Source organism: Scyliorhinus torazame, chromosome 19 (genome assembly GCF_047496885.1).
Source record: "Scyliorhinus torazame isolate Kashiwa2021f chromosome 19, sScyTor2.1, whole genome shotgun sequence".
Lineage (NCBI taxonomy): Eukaryota > Metazoa > Chordata > Chondrichthyes > Carcharhiniformes > Scyliorhinidae > Scyliorhinus > Scyliorhinus torazame.
Genome location: NC_092725.1, coordinates 103,943,074 through 103,961,311, shown reverse-complemented (window position 1 = coordinate 103,961,311; position 18,238 = coordinate 103,943,074). Strand labels below are relative to the sequence as shown.

The 18,238-nt window shown below is 47.9% G+C and overlaps 1 protein-coding gene across 1 annotated transcript in view; it reads right to left on the bottom strand.

Moving 5' to 3' along the window:
* LOC140396386 (stabilin-2-like) overlaps positions 1–18,238 on the bottom strand; it is a 246,525-nt gene that overhangs the window by 85,035 nt on the left and 143,252 nt on the right. The window contains exons 40-48 of the mRNA XM_072484967.1: positions 17,363–17,408; positions 17,171–17,247; positions 8,857–8,982; positions 5,894–5,967; positions 5,029–5,100; positions 4,808–4,927; positions 4,635–4,682; positions 2,414–2,497; positions 2,167–2,313 (exon numbers count right to left, since the gene is read on the bottom strand). Coding sequence (XP_072341068.1) covers positions 2,167–2,313; positions 2,414–2,497; positions 4,635–4,682; positions 4,808–4,927; positions 5,029–5,100; positions 5,894–5,967; positions 8,857–8,982; positions 17,171–17,247; positions 17,363–17,408 — 794 coding nt within the window. The remainder of the gene's footprint in view (positions 1–2,166; positions 2,314–2,413; positions 2,498–4,634; positions 4,683–4,807; positions 4,928–5,028; positions 5,101–5,893; positions 5,968–8,856; positions 8,983–17,170; positions 17,248–17,362; positions 17,409–18,238) is intronic.

Here is an 18,238-nt window from a genome sequence, read left to right as displayed (position 1 = left end):
AGTGCTAGGGCTGGGCCCACAGGTTAGCTGGTGTTGTACAAACCACAGCCAGAAGTTAATAGTTATTATTGTACAGAATAATAAAACAGAGTTGTACCATCTACAACCGTGTTGGTTCGTTTGTATATCGGAACACCCAACACGACAACTGTTTTCCCTAAGTTAGTGCATTGCGCAGGTAAGTTGAGCTTGCAGATAATAGTCAATGAACCAAAATGCCAAAGTTTGAGAGTGATTCCCTGTAAAAGAAGAGGTGCCTGTAACATTGTGTGACACAAATTCTTAAGTTTGCTACAATGATCAAAAACATTGCTCTAAGTCCCAGAGGTTTACATAGCCACAAGAACTGGTGCAGTCTTTTTCTGCCACAATAAAGTAAAGTTGCCAATGTCCCAGCTGACTATTCCCTTTGAGGGGGAGAGCTGAAAGGTGGTGATTTATCCTGAGGATCATCACAACTCGGGCGAGGGTCAAGGTTGAGGCGGGCCTTCATGAATAACTTCAGCTGGTATGGGAATTGAACCCACGTTGTTGGCCTTGCTCTACATCACAAACCAGCTATCCAGCCAACTGGGCGAAACCGGCTCCAGGTTCTACCATAATAGAATAATTATGGCGCAGGAAGAGGCTTGTTGGCCCAGCCCCATATAGTCCATGCTGGTTCTCCATGGAGAAATCCAGTCAGCCCATTCGCCCGCTCTACCTCAGTCACTCAGCAAGTTCATTTCCCTCAAGTGCCCATCTAATTTAATTTGAAATCATTGCTCATCTCCACTTTCCCCACCTCATAGGCAGTGAGTTCCAAGTCAGTCCCACCTCTCGATTTTACGGCCACGCTGCGCCCGAAAGGCAGCTCACTGCGGCACAGCGTGGCCAATAGAAGCCAGGAGACTCTGCTCCCGGGATCTACACGGCTCACAATGTCTCGCGAGATCTAACATGATCCCGCGAGACATCACAATGTAAATCCTGCCCATAGGGGGGTAGGATCACTTTCTAGCAAATCTGCTAGTCTCACTTTAACATGCAGATTCCCGAGATGCCCGAGGAACGGGATCTATCTCCTCTGCCTCGGAGATCTCAGGTGACTGCCATTCAGTACTGGTATCCACAAATGGGGACTGGATGGAATGGCACTGGTCGGGGGTCTCCCAGTGGATTAGAGGCCGGCAGGTGCATGCCCTTTGAACCGGTGGTACCCTGGCACTGCTGGTGCCACCTGAATACCCTGGCACTGCCCAGGTGGCCCTGCCAGCTGCCAGGGGCACTGCCAAGCTGGCACCTTTTGTGCGGTGGTGATTCAGGTAGGGGTGCCCTGTATGCGTGTTGGGTGGGGCTCCCTCCCATTGTGCATTAGGGCTTGTTTGGGAGGGTGGGTGTCGGGGTCATTTTAGGGGCTCCAGATATCGGGGCGCCATATTAAAATTGTGTCCCGATCTCTCGCTACACTGGGGAGTTCCGGCGAGCGGAACTCCTCAGCGCACAAAATGGGGCAATGTGTGGCCTCGGCCGTGCGTTACCCACTGAGACCCTCTATCTAATGCGAGTGCCGTTTTATAGCGTTATGTTTCTCGATACTGTGAGCACTGGCAAACACGCAGCTAAATGCACTCGCTGTAGGACTTTGTTCCCATTTAGTTAAAACCCGCCCAGCATCTTTCCTGACACAAGAGTGCTTTATGATCAATTCAATACCTTTGATGTGTAGTCACTGCAGTAATGTAGGATACATAGTGCCAGCTTGTGTACAGCAAACAGCAATGGAAATAAATGACCAAATCATCTTTTTTAATTATATTGGTTGAGGGTTAAATGTGTGGTCAGCACATCAGAGGGAAAGCCCTGGCTCTTCTTTGGGATCCACTTGAGAGAGTATACAGGCCTCAGTTTTACATCTCACTTGAAAGACGGCAGCTGATTACTCTTAATAATAATAATAATCTTTATTCTTGTAGTACTGCATTGGATTGCTAGCCTATTTTAGGCATTCAAGTCCCGGGAAGAGGACTTAAACCCACAACCTTCTGCCGAGAATGCTATCTACTGAGCCACAACTAACACTCTTTAATGATGTTGCTTTCTTCCCGTAACACTTTATATCAAGTAACATGGAGGTACAGGTCAAGCTGTTCATCCCCTATGTATTACGGCAACTCATTCTCTCACCTTTACATAGGAAAACTGTATGGTTTCTCCTTGAACGGTGGTGAGACTGTTCATGGTGATTAGCTGATTATACAGCACTTGATTACACGCCACAATGTGATAACGGAGAACCTGCGTCATTTGTCCTTTTTCCGTCCAGTTTGATATCTAAATGTTGAAAGGAATGAGGAGATGAAGTCTCATGTAAAATGATCCAGACAACCCTCCTTGGGAAATGCTACAGCCTCGGTGACGCACTTACACTTACCTGAGCTTGGTTCTTAAAAGCATCGTTGCTCGGAACGAACACAGTAAAAGGACCCAAACCACCGAATTCAGTGACACGATTAAGCTGCATGGAAAGACCAAATAAATTACCACGGTTGGGATGAGTTGCTTCATTGCCATAACAACATTGTGGGGGTGGCGGAACTAAACATCAATTTCCAATTGGAGGATTCATCTGATATTTCAACTCAAGGTATATAAATCTGTTATAACCCTGCATGGGACTCACCCAGCTGGGGAGGATTGTTCCCTGGTGCTCATTGGGCCGTGAGTTAACCAACACTAGTATAACCGTGGCAGCTGAGAGAAAGGAGTGAGGACCCTGATGTGTAACCGGGTCCAGTGTAAATGCTGCTGTTATGCTGAATAAAATGTCTTTCTTATGAACTCTTCAGACTCTCCTTTGCCGTTTACTTCAAAAATGAATAAGAATGATACTTCCGAGACTGTCGAGTATTGAGTGGCCTTATCAATCGGAGTGCCCAAGGTTATTTATTTTATCTGTCAAGCATTGCATTGATATATAATCATGGGGCTTTGGGTCACACTTGGGCTGGGATCTTCCAGCCCTAGCAAAAGACAATGGGCTTTTGTGTGGCCTGCCACATACTCCGCGGCAGGTCCCACCATGGTGGCACCAGAATATCTTGGCCTTCATTTCGCCAATAGGGCACTCATGCACTATTCGCAAAGAGGTTTGGTTGTGAAATCCTGATTTTCAGTCATGAATTAATTTATATAGTGCCTTCCGAGGTCACCAGACATCTCAAAACACTTCACAAAATGTTAAGTGCTATTTTTGGAAGTTTAGCCACTGTTATAATGTAGCGAACCAGGCAATCAATGTGCACGCAGCAAGCTCCCGCAAATAGCAACATGATAAAGACCAGATAGCCTGAAATAGTGATGTTAATTCAGGAATTAGTAAGTCAAATCTGCAGCCAGTCTGTGATTTCCTGCTCAGACCTGTCTGCTCAGGCCTGTCTGCTCAGGCCTTTCCTCAGGATGAATGCCCAAATGGAGAATTTGTCACATGTAAAAAGTTGAAATCCAGTGCTGTGGGAGGCTGGGAGGGAGTTCCAAGATTTTGAATCAGTGAACAGCGATGTATTCGTAAGTCAGGATGGTGAATGGTTTGGAGGGTAATTTCCACTTGTTTGTGTTTCCATGCTTCTGCTGTCCTTGGCCGGCTAGATATTAGCGATCGTGAGTTTGTACAAGGAACCTTGGTGAGTTGCTGCAGTACATGGCACACATTGCTGTTATTGTTCATCGGTGGCAGAAGGAGTAAATGTTTGTGGATAGGGTGCCAACCAAGTGAGCTGTTTTGTCCTGGATGGTGTTGAGCTTCTTGAGTGTTGTTGGGGGCTGCACTCATCCAGGCAAGTGGAGATTATCCCATTACACTCCTGACTCGTCCCTCGTAGATGGTGGAAAGGCTTTGGGGAGGGTCAGGATGTGAGTTAATTGCCACAGGATTCCTAGCCTCTGTTCTGCTCCTGGAAGCCACAGTATTTATAAAGACAATAGAATTCAAACAGAATAAACCAGTGAGTGAGAGATGGAAGGGCAAAAAGGTTGGCTGTGCTTCATGGACTGGATTACCAAGGGTTGGGGCATCATATAGCCCCAAGGTCTGCAGTTTGTCTATGTCATACACCATAACTCAAAGATGGCCAGTGCTGTAGTGCATGTAGCTCCAACAACGTTCAGGAGGCTTGACAACATCCAAAACATAGTAGGCTGCTTGATCAGCACCCCATCCACCACCTTAAACACTCTTTTATCCAGTGGTGCAACCTTAAGTACTCTGTGACATCCATTTTGTTTTGAAGAGCACAACAGGGTAAATCATGTGGCCTCCTCCTGCTCCTATTCCTTTTTGATATGCCAATGCTACACTTGTTGCAGCTTGTTCTCCAGCCCTGTTTCTCCTGAGCGTTGCTATTTGCTGAGATTACAGAGCTGGGAAATTTGCTCTTATTTCAATTACTTATCAGAGTTTATTCCTGGTTGACAGGTGGTGCTTTGTGCTTGCTGCACTGTAACATTTGCAAACATTTACAAAACAGATTGAATTATGATTCTCTTTACGGCTACAATTGCACTAGTCAATATGTTAATACACCATTATATGCAGCTGGGTTTGAGTTATTGCCATGAAAGACCAGAAGGAAAAGGTCGGCAATTTCTTTTTTTACCTGAAGGTATTGGAAAAAACGGGAAGCAGCTGTGTCCTTTGTCATCTCCTGCAAAGAAAGGGTGAAGGAAGATTCCTGAGTGAGTGATCTATGGAGAGCACTGAATTGATCACAGCTGAAACATGACTCTAACCGAAGCACTGATCAAATAGAAGGGGCATCAGGGAACACACCTTGTATATGCTACCTTTACAGGTAACCCCATCGCCAAGGTAACTCGGCAAACAGCTACACTCTCGCTCGTTTGGTCCAGTGTGATTGCACTTGGCAAATTCACTGCAGCCCCCATTGTCCTGTAATAAAGCAAAAGGAATTAAATCACTCGTCGTTCTAACTAAGTGTCTGGGCAATTAGGTTAAATGAAGATGTACTGAACCACCATCATTGCACTCACCACTCGACAGGGGTTAACTGGTTCACAGGTCCTGCCGTCACCTTGATAGCCAAGCAAACAGTTGCACGCTGCCTAAAATCACCAATTTAAAATTAGAAAGCAAAGTCTGATAGGTAATATAGGAATAGGGGAAAGGTGGAGAATGCGCCATTCAGTTCTGCTTAGCTTGTAATGCAAAACAAGGCCAAGAACGCGGGTTCAATTCCCGTACCAGCCTCCCCGAACAGGCACCGGAATGTGGCGACTAGGGGCTTTTCACAATAATTTCATTGAAGCCTACTTGTGACGATAAGCGATTATTATTATTCTCAGGCACAATCCACAGATACACAAACTATTGCTCGTCCTTATTTAGAATTTAGAAAATTTAGAAAAATATGTTTGCTCAATTAATTTGCTGGTGTCATCTCAACTGCATTGATTTTGAAAGAACACAAACAGGCTTCCAATAGTTGGGATTTTGGTGTTTATTTGTATGCACAGTGCATCTCCCATGAGGTATATGAAAGAAAATACTCTGGGACACAAACTTATCATGAGTACAATTGTAGCTATTATTAATGTGGGCTAAACACCAGGCGATATGTTGATGCCAATTGGGTGACAAGATTATGAGGAGGGGGTCAATATTCCTCGGGTCATGAATAGTAAAGAAAATGTTCCCCCATGATTTCTGGCTCTCTATTTATTCCTGCTGATCATTTGCTCATGGGTCTGGTAACAACAATGGATGGACATGCTCAAACCAGAACAAAATGATAGCAGATGCATTGCCGGGGGGGGGGGGGGGGGGGCTGAACAACATATTTTGAACTACACGCCAGTGTGAGCTAAGAGAGAATGAAATGAAATTAATTTTACTGACCTGGTTTGGCCCAGTTTGAGTACATTCAGCATTCATATGACATCCTGCATTATTCCCCAGGCAGGGGTTGATTTCTTAAAGAACACAAAGAACCCTAAGTGAAGCCTTTTATAAATTACCTTTATTAATAAGAGTTTATTATCTTTAGATTTTATTCAGAAAACATCAGAACTACTTTTATACAGTCAAAAACATACATGATTTTTAAAAATCGTTAAAGGAATGTGAGTATCATTATCAAGACAAGCATTTATTTCCCATCCCCATTTGCCCTTGAGATGGTGAGAGTGAATCACCTCCTTGAACGGGTACAGACCATGTAGTGCAATGCAGGTAGACCCAGAGTGCTGTGAAGGAAGAAGTTCCATGAAATTAACCCAGACAGCGAAGGAACGGCGGTATAGTTCCAAGTCAGGGTGCGTGACATAGAGGTGTTGCTGTTCCCCCATATCTGCTGTCCTTGTCCTTCTAGGTGGTAAAGGTTTCTCACTTGGAAGGTAACGGTGAAAGAGCATTGGTGAGTCGCTGCAATGCATATTGTATATGGTATGCACTGCCGCCATTGTGTGTCAGTATTGGAGGAAGTGAATGTTTGAGGTGGTGGATAGAGTATTGATCGAGTGGGTTGCTTTGTCCTGAGTGGTGCTAAACGTCTTGAATGTTGTTGGAGTCACACTCATCCAAGTTAGCGGAGAGCATTGCATCACACTCCACTTGTGCCTTGCAGATTGTTTACAGGCTTTGGGGAGCCAGGAAGCGAGTTACACTCCACAGAATTTCCTGCCTCACTTCCGGTGACGGCGGGCGGGAGGCAGCCGTGCGTTGGAGGGCTCCCGTTCGGGAACGGCATTGACGGGGAGTAACGCCCGGTCCTAGGGCCAGCGACGGCAGTAAAAGTCGGGAGACAGCGCACAGAGAAGAAGGATGTTAAAAACACCAAAAAAACGGCCGGGAAAAAAGCGGCTGAAAGTCCGTTGGGGAGTGGAAAGGTCACCGCGGGGTCAACAAAGAAAATGGAGGCTGGAGCACTAGGGGAGGCCGCAGTGCTTACAGCTGAAGAAATAACTAAGGTGATGGCTGCGGAATTCGAAAAGCAGTTGGCGCAGATTGCGAAATGAAGGAGAAAAGGAGAAACCCCGGGTTTCCCCGGTAACGACGGCGGTGGCGAGCGCAGTGGCGGAGGTGCGAGAGCAAGGGGAGGCGCTGAAAGAAGTGGAGGAGACGTTATTGCAGCACGGTGATCAACTTGCCTCGATGGGGAAGGAGATGCGGAAGGTGATGGACACTAACAAGGATCTGCGAGGAAAAATGGAAGATCTGGAAAACAGATCCAGGCGACAGAATTTGAGAATCGTGGGGCTGCCCGAAGGAGTTGAAGGATCGAAGCCGACTGAGTATTTTGCCGCGATGCTGGCAAAACTATTGGGGGAGGGGGAGGATCCCTCCCGATATGAACTGGATCGGGTTCATCGGTCGTGGAGGCCTGTACCAAAGGCAAGTGAACCGCCAAGGGCAGTGACTCTGTGCTTCCGTAGGTACAGGGTGAAGGAGAAGGTCCTGAGCTGGGCCAAGCAGAAGCGGATGGTGCAGTGGGCTGGAGCTGGTATACGTGTATACCAGGACTTTACGGTGGAGCTGGCGAGGAGGTGGGCTGCCTTCAACCGGGTGAAGAGGGCACTGTACATTAGCAAGGTGCAGTGCGGCATTGTATATCCAGCGAAGCTGAGGGTGACTTATAAGCTCAGGGACTTTTATTTTGGAACGGCGGAAGCAGAGGAGGAGTTTGCGAAGGCAGAAGGACTGTGGCAGAACTGACAAATTGAGGAATGGTCATGTGCCGATGTAACCTCATGACTGTATTTTCTTAATGGGGGGGTGGGGGGGTGGGGGGGAGCTGTGTAGATTAAGGGTGACTACGGGTAATCCCTGATTCCTTTTTGTCATTTGTTTATGGAAACATGCGGGCTGATGTTTGGGGGTTGGTGGGCGGATGGGATTGTTGTTATTATGGGGATTGACATATCTTGCTGATTATTGTTTATTGTTGATGGGTGTAAATGTGGGAGAAAATGTGAAAAAGGAGGAGATTAAAAAAAATTTTTAAAACAAAAAACATTGAATGAGATCTCCGACTGAGACTCCAGGTTCACCCTGGAATCTGACATCCAGTGTTCGGTGTCTGTGAAACAACGTCGGCCTTCTCATTAAGTCAGGGGTAAACCTTACCTGTTTCCACTGCTAGGCAAGGTAAATGTGCTGTGACGCGTGCATTGTATTTGTGAGCGTTCATCATAAACTATTAAAAATAGCTGCGTTTTTAACAAAAAACAAAAGAATTTCCTGCCTCCAACCTGCTCTTCTTATCACATTATTTCTATGGCTGATCTAATTCAGTTTCTGGTCAATGGTAACCCCCAGGACGTTGAGAGTGGAAAATATAATTGAACATCAAGGGGATATGGTTAAATTATTTCTTGTTGGAAATAGCCATTGCCTGGCATTTGGTGCAAATGTCACTTCAGACCAAACCTGAATGTTGCCTTGGTCTTGCTGCATGTGGGTATAGACCACATCAGTATCTGAGGAACCACAAATGGTGTTGAACACTGTGCAATCATCATTTCTGGCTTTATGAAGGAGAAAAGGAGAAAGCAGCGGAAGATAGTTAGACCTAGGACACTACCCTGAGGACCTTCTGTTGCCATGTCCTAGAGCTGAGATGACTGGCCTCCAACAAAGATCACCATCTTCCTTTGTGTTACATCTGATTCCAACCAGTGGAAGAAATTTCCTTCCAATTTCCATTGACTTGAGTTTTGTTCGGGTTCCTTGATTCCTCACTTGGTCAAATGCTAGCCTTGATGTCAAGGGGCAATTGCTCTCACCTCATCCCTCAAATTCAGCTAAATTGTAAACATATGGTACATATGGGCAGCTATTTAAAAGAAAATATATGTTTTTACCGAGGCATACAAGTCCATCGCCAGTGTAACCTCTCCGACAGGTGCAATCTCTTTGCCCAGGAAGTGTTATTTTGCAGTCCGCATTTGGTGAGCAGCCTCCATTATTTATCTCACATGCATTCACAGCTGTAATAAACAGGACCAGCAAAGATCAGAATTGCCATTGCAAACTAAAAGCGACATTAGTAGAATACCCTAAACACCCATTAGCTCCTGTTTGAAAGTGCATGGTTCAAGTCAATTTGATAACTAAACTCTGAACTCCGACGACGGCAATGACAATGACAATAGAGCCAGGCATTCAGTGACATTTATTCGCAGTACCATTCTATAATGGTTAACAATACTAGTTAACTATACTAATGGGTGACATTTCTCACAGTAAGTGGGGTGATGAGCTGTTTTATAACAACGGGAATGCCAGCTAGACCAAGCACAGTGTAATATTCTGCTGTTTAGTGTCATCAAGTGAGTGCAGCCTTCAGTCAGTCAGAGTGCAATTGTTGTGTACTGCAGAAACTGTGCAGACTGGAGAGTGCTTGTAAATTTAAAGCTTCAATGAAGTAAATTATAGACTTTCTTGTTATTTAATGTTTGAATAGTGCTAAAAACAGTAACGTTTTTGATGAAGCTTTTCATATTGCACTCATCAGGACATTCGCAAGAATCTAATGCAAGGGTAATCAACAAATTGGTTGGCAAGTGAATTCTGGTAGAAGTACATGGTACCATCTAACACATTGTTCTCTGTACCAATGTAAGCAATCGCCACTTTAAGACCATAACCCCTCATTGATATTAAGTAAAACCTTTTTTTAAAAAAAAATGTTTATTAGGGTTTTCTCAAAATATCAACAACAGAATAAAAAAGAAACCCAATAAAATTAACTACAGAACAAATTAAAACAACCCCCGTGCCCCCCTCCCCCTATACATAAATAATAAATTAACACCCCGAGTTTAACACAAAGCAAAATAGCAAATAAGTACACCCCCTCAGATCCCCCAGGGTAAATAAACAAAAATAAAATCGACCCCCCCCCCCTGGTTGCTGCCATTGACCATTGTCTACCGTTCTGCCAGGAAGTCCAAGAACGGTTGCCACCGCCTGAAGAACCCTTGTACCGACCCTCTCAAGGTGAATTTCCCCCTCTCCAATTTAATGAACCCCGCCATATCGTTGATCCAGGATTCCACGCTTGGGGGCCTCGCATCCCTCCACTGAAGAAGAATCCTTCGCCGGGCTACCAGGGACGCAAAGGCCAGAATTCCGGCCTCTTTCGCCTCCTGCACTCCCGGCTCCCCTGGAACCCCAAATATTGCGAGACCCCAGCCCGGTTTGACCCTGGATCCTACCACCCTCGACACCGTCCTTGCTACGCCCTTCCAAAATTCCTCCAACGCTGGGCATGCCCAGAACATATGGGTGTGGTTTGCTGGGCTCCCTGAGCACCTAACACACCTGTCCTCTCCCCCAAAGAACCGGCTCATCCTTGTCCCGGTCATGTGTGCCCTGTGCAGTACCTTAAACTGTATGAGGCTGAGCCTCGCACACAAAGAGGAAGAGTTCACCCTCGCTAGGGCATCTGCCCACGTCCCCTCTTCGATCTCCTCTCCCAACTCCTCCTCCCACTTACCTTTCAACTCCACCACCGAGGCCTCCTCCTCCTCCTGCATCACCTGGTAAGTTTCCGAGATCTTCCTCACTCCCACCCGCCCCCCCGAGAGCACCCTGTCCTGTACTGTGCGTGGCAGCAGCCGCGGAAATTCCACCACCTGCCGCCTGGCAAACGCCCTTACCTGTAAATATCTGAAGGCGTTCCCCGGGGAGAGCCCATACTTCTCCTCCAGTTCACCCAGGCTCGCGAACTTCCCGTCCACAAACAGGTCCCTCAACCTTCTTATCCCTGCCCTGTGCCACCCCGAAAACCCTCCCTCTATTCTCCCTGGGACAAACCGGTGGTTCCCCCGTATTGGGGTCTACACCGAGGCCCCAACTTCACCCCTGTGCCGCCTCCACTGCCCCCAGATTTTGAGGGTAGCCGCCACCACCGGGCTCGTGGTATACCTCATTGGAGGGAACGGCAGCGGTGCCGTTGCCAGCGCCTCCAGACTCGTACCCTCACAAGACGCCGTCTCCAGCCTCTTCCATGCAGCCTCCTCCCCCTCCATCACCCACTTACGCACCATCTCCACATTGGCGGCCCAGTAGTACCCACAGAGGTTGGGCAGTGTCAGCTCCCCCCATCCCTACTCCGCTCCAGGAACACCCTTCTCACCCTCTGAGTCCCTTGCGCCCACACAAACCCGGTTATGCTCCTGTTGACCCGCCCAAAGGAGGCCCTCGGGATAAAAATGGGGAGGCACTGGAACAGGAACAAAAACCTTGGGAGCACCGTCATCTTAACTGACTGCACCCTACCCGCCAGGGACAGCGGCAGCGTGTCCCACCTCTTGAACTCCTCCTCCATTTGCTCCACCAGTTTCGTGAAATTAAGTCTATGCAGGGCCCCCCAGCTCCTGGCCACCTGGACCCCCAAGTACCTGAAGCTTCTCTCTGCCATTTTTAGTGGGAGCTCGCCAACCCCCCTCTCCTGGTCCCCTGGGTGAATCACGAACAACTCGCTCTTCCCCATGTTGAGCTTATACCCTGAGAAATCCCCGAACTCCCTGAGGATCCTCATTACCTCCGGCATTCCCCCCACCGGGTCCGCCACATACAGCAGCAAGTCGTCCGCATAGAGCGACACCCTATGCTCCTCACCCCCCCGCACCAACCCTCTCCAGTTCCTCGACTCCCTCAGTGCCATAGCCAGGGGTTCAATCGCCAGTGCGAAGAGCAGGGGGGACAGGGGGGACCCCTTCCTCGTCCCTCGATGCAACCGAAAGCACTCAGACCTCCTTTTGTTCGTGGCTACACTCGCCATCGGGACCTCGTACAACAACCTAATCCACCTAACAAACCCCTCCCCAAACCCGAACCTCTTCAGCATCTGAAAATGAAAATCGCTTATTGTCACAAGTAGGTTTCAAATGAAGATACTGTAAAAAGCCTCTAGTCGCCACATTCCGGCGCCTGTTCGGGGAGGCTGTTACGGGGAGGCTCCCACAAGTACCCCCACTCTACCCTATTGAAGGCCTTCTCAGCGTCCATCGCCACCACTATCTCCGCCTCCCCTTCCCTCGCCGGCATCATAATCACGTTCAGGAGCCTCCGCACATTCGCGTTCAACTGCCTCCCCTTCACAAATCCCGTCTGGTCTTCGTGGATCACCTGCGGCACACAATCCTCAATTCTTGTGGCTAAGACCTTCGCCAGCACCTTGGCATCTACATTTAACAGCGAAATCGGCCTGTAAGACCCACACTGCAGGGGATCCTTGTCCCGCTTCAGGATCAAGGAGATTAGTGCCCGGGACATCGTCGGGGGCAAGGCCCCCCCCCTCTTCCATGCCTCATTGAAGGTCCTAACTCGCAACGGGCCCAACAGGTCCACATATTTCATGTAGAATTCGACCGGGAAACTGTCGGCCCCGATGCCTTCCCTGCCTGCATGCTCCCTATCCCTTTGGCCAGCTCCTCCAGCCCAATCGGGGCCCCCAATCCCGCTACCAGTCCCTTCTCCACCTTCGGAAACTCACTTGTTCCAGAAAACGGCCCATCCCTCCCTCCTCCCGTGGGGGCTCGGACCGATACAATTCCTCATAAAAGTCCCTGAAGACCCCATTGATGTCAACCCCCCTCCGTACCACACTCCCTCCCCTGTCCTTAACTCCCCCGATCTCTCTAGCTGCGTCCCGCTTCCGAAGCTGATGCGCCAGCATCCGGCTTGCCTTTTCCCCATACTCATAAATCGCCCCCTGGGCCTTCCTCCACTGCACCTCCGCCTTCCTGGTGGTCAACAGGTCGAATTCGGCCTGGTGGCTATGCCTCTTCCTCAGCAGTCCCTCCTCCGGCACCTCCGCATACCTCCTGTCTACCCACACCATTTCCCCCACCAGCCTCTCCCTCTCCCTCTGCTCTCTCCTCTCCTTGTGGGCCCTAATGGAAATTAGCTCTCCCCTAACTACCGCCTTCAGCGCCTCCCATACCATCCCCACTCGGACCTCCTCGTTATCATTGGTCTCCAGGTATCTCTCTATGCTTCCTCGGACCCGCTTACTCACCTCCTCGTCCGCCAACAGCCCCACCTCCAAATGCCACAACGGCACTGGTCCCTCTCCTCCCCCAGCTCTAGGTCTACCCAATGCGGGGCGTGATCCGAAATGGCTATCGCCGAGTACTCGGTATCCTCTACTCTCGCTATCAGTGCTCTGCTCATAATAAAAAAGTCGATCCGAGAATAAGCCTTATGGACCTGCGAGAAGAATGAAAATTCCCTAGCCCCCGGCCTTGCAAGTCTCCAAGGGTCCACCCCTGCCATCTGGTCCATAAACCCCCTCAGCACTCTAGCCGCCGCCGGCTTCCTACCCGTCCTAGACCTGGAGCGATCCAGTGCCGGATCCAACACCGTGTTAAAGACACCCCCCCCATTATCAGGCCCCCCACTTCCAAGTCCGGGATCCGACCCAACATGCGCCGCATAATACCCGCATCGTCCCAGTTCGGGGCATACACTTTGACCAGCACCACCCTCTCCCCTTGCAGCTTACCACTTACCATTACATACCTGCCGCCATTGTCTGTCACAATGCTCGACGCCTCGATCGACACCCTCTTTCCCACCAAGATCGCCACCCCCCCCGATTTTTGGCATCCAACCCTGAGTGAAACACCTGACCTACAATCCTCAATCTTACCTGGTCTGCCACCTTCAGGTGTGTCTCCTGGAGCATGACCACATCTGCCTTCAGCCCCTTCAGGTGCGCGAACACCTGGGCCTGCTTGATCGGCCCATTCAGTCCCCTTACATTCCAGGTTATCAACCGAATCAGGGGGGCCACCCGCCCCCCTCCCCCGCTGACTAGCCATAACCGATATTAAGTAAAACCTGATGAATTAATTCAGAGATTAATTTCTACCCAGGCTGATATCAGAATCCATTTATCTTTTTAGGCATTTGAGGGAATTAAGAGACTTGATGAAATAGAAATAGTGATGCCCTGCATAGGGCGGGATTCTCTGGACACCCTGTGGAATGTTACTCAGTGACCCGCCCTTGGTTGGCTATGGGAAGCTGTCACTAAGATTTTGCATTGAATCAACCCCACGTCGCTGGGAAACCACAGCGGGGAGTGCGGCTTAAGCAGGACCAGAAGATCCTGTGGCATAAAAAGCTAGAAGATTTTGCCCATAGAGTTACATAGAACTTACAGCAGAGAAGTAGGCCATTTGGCCAAACTGGTCCATGGCAGTGTTCATTAGCCTCCTTGCACTCCTCTTGATCTCATTCTGTCAGCATACTATTGCCATCTCTCCCTCATGTGTTTAAGCCATTATGTGCGCCTGCTCTATTCACTCCCAACCATTTCTCATGAGAGTTTCACATTCTAATGCAGCACTTCAAACAAACAAAAAATCTGTGCAATATAATAAGAGAAAAGGGGACACCTGGTGGTGTAATGTAGGGGGAAGATGAGCATGAGGGTGGCTCCCGCTGGAGTGCTGTAGCTTTGGCCCCTTTTCTTGGTTCCACGGATTGGTTAATCTTGAGAAACCCATATAGATATTGGAATAGGTCTTTTATGACTGAAATGCATCCAAAAAATCAGGGAACAGAAAGCTTGGTGTAGAAACTCGTCAACAGAGTGTGCAGTCTCTCAGAGCTCAAGGCAAGTAAAATAATAATAATCTTTATTGTCACAAGTAGGCTTACATTAACACTGCAATGGAGTTACTGTGAGAAGCCCCTAGTCGCCACATTCCGGCACCTGTTCGGGTACATGAAGGGAGAATTCAGAATGTCCAAATTACCTAACAGCACATCTTTCTGGACTTGTGGGAGAAAACCGGAGCACCCGGAGGAAACCGCGCAGCCACGAGGAGAAAGTGCAAACTCCACACAGTGACTTGAGGCCGGAATTGAACCCGGGACCCTGGAGCGATGAGGCAGCAGTGCTCACTGCAGTGCCACCGTGCCATGTAGATTTATTTGAGATTCCTGGGAGGTTTGGATTTGGCCACAAATTTATTTCCTGGATTTGTCCGCTGTATAAGGCCCTCACTGCCTGTGTTCATACGAACACCTTGAATTTTGATTATTTTCCTTTAAATAGGGACACGAGGCAGGGTTGTCCACTGTCCACATCCTGTTTGCTCTAGCCATAGAGCCGCTCGCTGTAGAGCTGAGGTTCTCTAATACGTAGAGGGGAATAGACGGGGAGGGGTGGAACATCGGGTGTCCTTTTATACGGACAACCTACTTCCAAAGATGTGAGGTTAGGTGGATTGGCTAAATTGCCTGTAGTGTCCAAAAGATTAGGTGGGTTTACGAGATATTGCAGATAGGGTGGATGCGTGGGCTTAAGTAGGGTGCTCTTTCAAGGGCTCGATGGGCCGAATGGCCTCCTTCTGCACTGTAAATTCTACGATTCTATGATTCTATTCTTTATATTAAGGATCCAGCCCCGTCCAGAGACACCATAATGAAGTTGCTTAACACTTTGGCTCCTTCTCTGGGTATAAATTGAACTTAGGCAAGAATAAATATTTCCCAGTTAACCCCCTTGGGATGTAAGCCCACTGGGTTCCCACTGAGACAAGCTTCCGCTATCTGGGGGTCCGGGTGGCCCATAACTGGGCCTCACTTCACAAGTTAAATTACACCAGTTTGGTAAACAGTATCAAAGCAGATCTGCAGAGCTAGAACGGCCTCCACCATCCTTGGCGGGTAGTGGTCAATGTCAACAAACTAATATCCTCTTTTATTTGGGCAGGTAAGCCTCCCAGAATCTGCAGCGTTCTGCTTCAAAGGGACAGACAGTTGGGGGGCTTTGCCCTCCATAATTTATAGTTTTATTACTGGGCAGCTAACATTCAAAAAATATTGTTGTGGTTTAGCGATCCTGGGTCCATTTGGGGACAAATGGAAGCTCGTTCCTGAACTACATCTACTCTTCATGCAATAATTACTTTTACCCCTGTTAGATTTTCCTCAAACGCAGTGGTGGCCCCCTCCCCCTTTAGGATTTGTAAGCAGTTTAGACAGTATTTCAAACTCCTTTCCGTGTCTTTGCTCGCTCCTATTTGCAACTTCCTACCTGCTGGTTTGGACTCGACATTTAAATCTTGGGAGGTGAAGGGTCTGGAGTGGTTTGGAGACCTGTTCGTGGACGGGAGGTTTTAGGGAGTTAGCTGAGTAATTCCACCTGCCCAATTTCAGTCTTTTTAGGTATTTCCAAGTTTGCAATTTTTCACGTCAAGTTTTTCCTTCCTTTCCTTTGGTGCCACCTCTTCCCTGATGAAGAAGATTCTGTCTCTGGCTAGGCCTGACGTGGGGTCTATTTCGGACATGTATAGTCATAGCCTGTCATTGGATTCTGCTCCATTGGGAAGTGTGAGGGTGAAATGGGAGGGTAGATTGGGTCCCATTCTGAATGGTGAGGTGTGGAGTGAGGCCCTTTATAGGGTCAACTTCACGTCTTCATGTGCTTGGGTGAGCCTGATTCAGTTTAAGGTATTGAATAGGACTTGACTAAGGCAAGGATGAGCGGGTTCTTCCCTTGTGTTGAGGATGGTGTGAGTGCTGTTCTTTGGGGCCAGCTAACCATACGCATAAGTTCTGATCCTGCCTCAAACTTATAGGTTTCTGAACTTCATTTTTTAACACCACGCGAAGATACTCCATGTAGATTTGGGTCTGTGTCCGGTGGTGGCCATATTTGGGGTGTTGGATTCACCGGTGATACGGTCAAGGGTAAAAATGGATATCCTTGCCTTTGCCTCGTTGATAACCTGGAGACGAATATTGCTCGGTCGGAGGTCTCCCACTCCACCCAGTGCCTCTGCTTGACTGGGTGACTGAATGTTATTTCTGCATTTGGAGAAAGCCAAGTTCACCATTAGAGGCGAGGTTCTATTGAGGATGGCAACCATTTACTTCCTTTTTCAAGGAGTTAGTCACCGTCAGTTGTTAGGGGGTTTAGGTTGCTCTTTGTATTTACGTTAATTAGGTGTGCTCTTCTCCCTTTTTATAAGGTGGTGTTATGTCTTTCTCTTTCCCTCTATTTTTGATTGTTCTGGTTTGTATTGAGTATTATGAATTTCTTTAAATCAACATATTTCTTGAAAAAAGGAATATAATAAGAGAAATAATCTGTGTGCAGGGAAATATCCAAAGAGGTTCAGTGAGTGAGAGCTCAGAGTTCAATTTTACCTTCGCAGAACGTGCCATTGCCTTTGAAGCCAGTCACACATTTACAGTTCCAGTTGCCAGTTGCTTCAGAGATGCAGCTGTGCAAGAGGGTGAAAGGTCAGAGTGTCAACAGCAAATACATTAGTGAACAATGAATTTCATTAATTTCGAAAGTGCTCTGTTACCGACAGAAGATGGCCAAAGGACACGTACTTGGCACTTGAATGACAAAGTTTATTGCACTGGTCATCGGTGATTCCTGAAAATAAAAATCATAGGCACAGCCCAGATGTTAATACTTTGACGTTTCTGATTCACATCATTAAACAAAATCTAAGAAATCTTACTGTAGTAAATAACAGGAAAAGCCGTAACACTATCGAACACAGATATTTTCACTTCTGAGTCAACTGGTTCCACATTCAAGTATGGACTTATGCACACGGCCTAGCCTGCCTTTACAATGAACTGCCGCAGGTCAGCTGTATTGAAGGGGAGCACGGTGGCGCAGTGGTAACACTGCAGTCTCACGGCGCTGAGGTTGCAGGTTCAATCCCGGCTCTGGGTCACTGTCCGTGTGGAGTTTGCACATTCTCCCCGTGTTTGCGTGGGTTTCGCCCCCAAAACCCAAAGATGTGCAGAGTAGGTAGACTGAACACGCTAAATTGCCCTTTAATTGGAAAAAATGAATTGGGTGCTCTAAATTTATTTTTTAAAAGGACAGCTGTATTGTCACAAGTGCCATCTTTCAGGTAAGCTACTAAACTGAGACCTGCCTGCAAAGTCGCTATGGCATGACTGGAAGATGAGAAGCATGAACTAACAAAACCCCTTGTCATTGACTGAAAACAGGCTTGTTTTTTTTTAGTTGGGTCTTGCTGTGGGCAGACTGACTGCCTGTTGCTTCCACAACAACACTCACGGTAAGTCAGGTGATATATTTTACAGCAATGGGAATGTCTGCCAGACCAAGCACAGTGTAATAGCGTAATATTCTGCTGCTAAGGACCATTAAGTGAGCGCAGGTCAGTCAGAATACAATTGCTGTGTACGGCAGAACCATTACAGATTGGAAAGTGCTGTAAATTT